This window comes from Alligator sinensis, unplaced genomic scaffold (assembly GCF_000455745.1).
Source record: "Alligator sinensis unplaced genomic scaffold, ASM45574v1 scaffold1542_1, whole genome shotgun sequence".
Lineage (NCBI taxonomy): Eukaryota > Metazoa > Chordata > Crocodylia > Alligatoridae > Alligator > Alligator sinensis.
The window spans coordinates 280,225-285,841 of NW_005842452.1; the positions used below are offsets into that span (position 1 = coordinate 280,225).

At 62.4% G+C, this 5,617-nt stretch overlaps 1 protein-coding gene across 1 annotated transcript in view; it reads left to right on the top strand.

Annotated features, from left to right (window-relative positions):
• Positions 1–2,404: 2,404 nt before the first annotated feature.
• CALCOCO1 (calcium binding and coiled-coil domain 1) overlaps positions 2,405–5,617 on the top strand; it is a 7,952-nt gene continuing 4,739 nt past the window's right edge. The window contains exons 1-4 of the mRNA XM_025212262.1: positions 2,405–2,482; positions 3,888–4,068; positions 4,607–4,709; positions 5,104–5,425. Coding sequence (XP_025068047.1) covers positions 3,895–4,068; positions 4,607–4,709; positions 5,104–5,425 — 599 coding nt within the window. The 5' untranslated portion in view covers positions 2,405–2,482; positions 3,888–3,894. The remainder of the gene's footprint in view (positions 2,483–3,887; positions 4,069–4,606; positions 4,710–5,103; positions 5,426–5,617) is intronic.

Below are 5,617 nucleotides of genomic sequence, written 5' to 3' on the forward strand. Positions count from 1 at the left end.
CCCGGCCGCAATATATGAACCCCAAATAACAACACAAGGACATAAGCTCTGCTTGGAACAATCCTGGTCCTTATCCCATGCAACCTTGAACCCCGTCACCTCATTATTTTCACTCGTATTTAAGCCATTCTTGGAAGCAAGATGTGGCTCTCAAAGAAGGGAGCTGATCTCAGAGCAGGGGATGGGGTCATGGCAGGGGGTGCTGGTGCAGGGGCCTTTGGAGGGGGCTGGCAGAGTGAGGCTGAAAGGATCTGGTTTGCCTGAAGATAAAAGTCATCGCCTCAAAATCGTGCAGGCAACTGCCATGGAGCATGGCTGTTTCCAGTGAAAATGCCCCCTAATGCCACCCATTCAGCCCCACAGCGCTGTTTCCATCTGCCTGTCTGTCTGTCCGTTCCTCTCTCCCCCTCTGACACTCCATCTCTTTCTCTCCAGCCCCACACATCCATCCGTCCATCCCCAGACCCCCTTTCTCTCCAGCCCCACACACATCCACCCATCCATCCATCGATGACTGGATGGACAGATGGATCCACCTGCCCATCCATCCCCATGCCCCCTTTCTCTCCAACCCTACACGTATCCATCCGTCCATCCATCCATCTGTCCATGCATCCATCCATCCCCATGCTCCCTTTCTCTCCAACTCTACATGCATCCATCCGTCCATCCATCCATCCATCAATCCCCTCTTTCATTCTAGCCCCAGACTCCATCCCTCCATCCTCCTTTCCCTTTGTACCCTTGTATCTCTCTTTTTCTCCCTCCCTCCCTCCCTTGCATTGCTGCTGGGCCCAGCCAGGGCCATATTTCATCTCTCTCTCTCTAATGAACGATTGGCTGTTAATTACAGTTCGCCAGAGCAGCCCCCTCCCCTCCCCCAGCCCATCATAGCTGCTTAGTCGGCTCCCCTCGCCGGGGATGAGAACAGACAGAGCAGCCATTAACCCTCTTTGCCAAGCGCTTCCCGGGGTCCCAGCAGGAGGCAGGGCACCATGCCAGCCCATTTGTCTCCATCCCTGTCTCTCGCTGCCTAGGCAGGAGGGGGTAGCTGCTGGCATGTGGGCAAGCAAGGCAGGGAGGGCAACGGGGGGCTGGAGATGGCATGAGGGGCTCCAGGCCAGGGTGGAAGCAGGTTACAGCCTAAGAAGCTGGGTCAGGGGCTGAGACCCTGCAGGGAGATGAGACAGGATGGATGGATGGAGCCAGGGACAGACACAGGGGCCCAGGGATCTCCCTAAAGCGGTCACCCACTGTGCCCACATGCCTGCCCCCCAGCCCCATGTCCGGCTGGCTCTGCCCCCGCAGCGAGCTCAGGGTCCCTGCTTCCTGGATGTACTGAGCTCTTGGCAGGGTATCTTCCCTCCACCCATAGCCAGCCTGGACCGGGGAGGGTGGGGGCACCAAAGACGCTGGGAGCAGGAGCCATCCAGAAATGAGAGCCCTGGTGGGAAAGAGAGGAAGGAAGGAAGGAGATGGATGGATGGGGAGTTGTGTGTGGATAGAGAGATAAATCAATAGATCAACATGAGGGTCTAAGGGGATAGATGAACCAATGGATGGATGGACTGACGGACTAACAAACAGGAGGATGGGCGGACGGACGGATGGATGGACAGGTGGGCAGATGGACATCAACATCCACTAACACATCACCACCCAGGCCTGGATCCCGGCTCCGGCTCCCTCCCCGCTGAGGCTTCTCAGGCCCCTTGCAAGAGCACAGCCCCACTCCGGGTCAGGTTCCCCAGCCCAGGGAGGCACTGGCAGGGCTGGGAGCTCGCTGGGCAAATAGGCAGGACCTGATGCCCTCTGCCAACGATGCCCGGGCACAGTGCCTTTACCCTGGGGTAAGTGCATCCACACTGGGGGCTGCCCTGGGATAAGCACGGCCAATGAGCCCCGCTCTGCCTTGTCCGCTATTGGCATTTCAAGCACCAGGCACCTTTGCAGAGCCAGGGGCGTCTTAAGGAGCAGGGTCCATCCTGCAGCCCCATGGACAGGTCGCCGGGCAGGAGCCGGGATAAGAGTAGGAGGAGGTGGGTGGGCTAGCAGGGGGGAGCTCCAAGCCCTGGCATTTGCCTAGCAAGGCAGGGCTGCAGCCTGGTGCCCTACATCGGCCTCAAGCCCCAGCACCAGGAGTCATGGGACTGAGAGCCCAAGGGCTGAAGGAGGGGAGCACAAGCAAGCCTGCAAATGGGGACAAAAGCCTGGGGGGGGGCACTCTAGCCCTCTATTCCCCACCCCCAGCCCCGGGCATGGGGGCATTTGCAACCCCCCCCCTTGCTCCTCCCCCGCGGTGCATGCTGGGATTTGCATTCCTCCCCCTCCTGGGCCTCGCTGGGATTTGCAGTCCCTGGCGCTGCCGCTGGCCCAGCAGTCAGGCTGGGCCGGACTACAAGTCCCAGCATGCCCCGCGCCGCCCCGCCCCCTGCCGGCCCCAGCCTGCTGTTGTTGTTGGAGCCCAGCTGATTGCTCCGCGGTAAGAGCCTTGCTCGCCCCTGCCCGGGTGGGGGGGCACCGGGGGGGTCAGATCTGGGCTCAGCTGCCCCAAGGGGTGCACCCTGGACGAGGGAGGGGGATGTGCCCTGGATCCCTCCTGCAAGGCCTGCCAGCTGGGGAGTGGGGGGGCATCCCAGGGGGGTAAGTGCCCCCCCCACCCTCTTAATACCCCCGCAAGGCAGCCTCATCCCCCTGGCCTGACTCCCAGGGAGGGCAGGGGCAGCCCCTGTAAGCACAGCACGTGCTCCTGCCCCCCCACCCTGGGTTTTGCTCCTCCCCCCGCACCCAACCCGGGTGCTGGTGGAGGTGGGGGCGTTTCTGCGCAAGGGAGTAGGCAGCTGCTTCCTGCCCTGTCGGGATCGGGCCTTGCATCAGCCCGCCTTGTGCAACCCCAGAAAAAAGGGGCGGCTCCGGGATGCGGCCAGGTGCTCAGCCTGTCACTGCCGGCGGGCGTTGGGTCGCCGCACCCCACACCCACAAGCCACCACAGTCCCTTCCCCGGCCTCTGAGCACTGGGCGCTGCTCAAGCACAGGGCCATCCCACCCCCATCTGTCTGATGTTTGCAACTCACGCCCATTCCACAGAAGGGAAAACTGAGGCACGGATCTGCCTGGTGGGGCCTGTCCCCCCACGCAATGTCAGCTGCAGTGGGGGTAGGCCCTGTGTCTCTGTGGCATGCCACCCAGCTAGCCTGACATGGCTTGGAAGCTAAGCAGCATCTGCCCTGGTCTGTGCCTGGATGGGAGACTGTGCCCACCTGAGGGGAGCCAAGTGCCAGGGAAGAGGGCAGGCCTCAGCCTACCATGCCCTGCTCTTTCTACTGTCTGCTTCCCCACCCCTGGTCCATAGCGTGTGTGACTGATCTTGCACGATTTCATGTGCCTCAGCCCTTGGAGCAGGGGGGACAAACCTGGCAGCAGTCCCTGGAGGAGCATTGGGGGCAGATGGCATGGGTGGGGGCAGCAGCAGGTGCCAGAAAGGCCACTAGGGTGCTGCAAGATCCCTTCAGTTGAGAATCACTGCTGTAGCACCTGGGGTCTCCTCCAAGCTGCTCAGACCCCCCAGGACCAGCCTCCTTGCCCTTCCTAGCAGGTGACCCCTGTGCAGCTGGCAATGGGCAGGCATCTGAGTACCCTGTGCCTCGCTGATTTGATTTCCTCTAGCTGGGAGGCATGCAGAACCTAGGTGTCCCAGCTTAGCCATGTGGCCTCCCCAGCCCAGAGCTCAACTGCTGGAGAAAGACACCACCCCCCCCCCACCCCCCCCGGTGCCCACAGGGGAGGAGCCGGGCTCTGGGGAAGGGGGACGTGCCCTGCCAGGACACCTGGGTTCAGCGAGGAGCTATTGGGACCCTGCTCACCCCCTCCCACCACCTGTCCAGCAGGTCGAGGATGGCAGAGGCATCGCCCAGCAAGCCGGGGGCCCTACCCCACGGCCCCAGCCCCGTCCCTGTAGCCTTCCTCAACGTGGCACACTCCTACGTGCCCGGCACCAAAGTGGAGTGCCACTACACCCTGCCGCCCGGCACCAAGCCCTCCGCCAGGGACTGGATCGGCATCTTCAAGGTATGGGGGGCGGGAGGAGTGGGTGCCCTCCATGCCTTAGTTTCCCCATGTGTCGAGCACTATCACCTCTCCCCGAAGTCTCCAAACCACCCCCCAGCCTTGGAAACTGGGGCACAGAGCTGGGGCTTTCTAATGGGGGCTACAGCTCCAGGAAACGAACGCAGGTTTCCTGTTCCCCACCCCACTTCCAAGGACAATATTGGACCCACCTGGGTCCAATATTGCACCCACCTGGGGACAATATTTCAGGAAGCTGCACGGCTGGGGACATGGGGGGGCACTTGGTAGCTGGACAGCTGGGTTTTTTGCCAGCTTTGAAAATTGGGTGGGGGCTAGCCAGCAAGAAGCCTGGGTCCTGCAGTGTCCTCCAGGAGGGGATTGGGATCCAGCTGTTGGGGGGGGGTGGGGGGAGAGCAGGACTCCTGGGTTCTTTCACCAGCTCTGCCCCTTGGCTGCTCTGTGCCTCAGTTTCCCCACCCTGGCCGAAGCGGGCAGCTGAGCCACAGCCCTGCCCTGGTCTGTGTGTCTGTCCATGCAGGTGGAAGCGGAGTCTGTGAAAGATTACTACACCTTTGTGTGGTGCCCGGTGCCTGAGGGGGGACCCACGGGGGTGCCCCTCCACTCCAGCGTCCAGTTCCAAGGTACGTGGTGCCTGGTAGGGGGGCCAAAGGGGGGCCTGGCGCTCTCTGATCTCATCAACACCCCCCCCCAAGGGGGGGTCTTCCTCTCCCCCTCCCCAGATCTAGGCCTTCTTGCGTGGCAGCACTCCCAGGACCACCCTACAGGGGATGCTGTGGGGGGGGTCATCTGCATCCCCTGGAGGGGGGGGATTTGGGGTGGGTGTTTCAGCTTGGTGCTTCCTGGTTGAGGGGAAGCTTCCAGACAGGATCCTGTAAGACCCCAGAGTCAGGGTGTGAGATGGGCAGAGCAGAGGGGAAGGAGGGGGCATCGTCACCCCCTGACACCCCGGGTACCCACGCAGCCGCAGGCAGGGCTCAGGGTACCCCCACTAACTGAGCCTGTCCCCCCCCACAGCCAACTACCTGCCCCCACCAGGGGCCCAGCAGTACCAGTACCGCTATGTGGACCGACGTGGGGAGGAGCGGGGACGCAGCAGCCCCTTCCAGTTCAGCGAGCCCCGGCCCATGGATGAGCTGGTGACGCTGGAGGGGGATGAGGACGGCAACATGGACATGCTGCTGGTGGTGCCCAAGGCCACCCTGCTGCAGGTGGGCATGAGGGACATGGGCTCCTCCTCGCCTGGCCCCTCCGCTTTTATACCCAGGGAAGGGGTGGAGCCTGGAGCTAGCCCCTCCCTCCCCAAGCTTGCCTCCCCACCCAGCAATCCCCCTACCAGGCTCCACTAGAAGGGAGGGATAAGAGGGCAAATTTGTTTCCCTCTAGCTGGGAGGGGAAACTGAGGCACAACAGAACCCAGTTAATGCCCACCCTTTGCCTACTGGCATGGACGTGGTAGCTCCGGGTGCAGGCTTGTTCCTGGCTCTTATACCCCCATCCCCCCCCCCGCCCCCCTGGCCCTGTGTGCCCC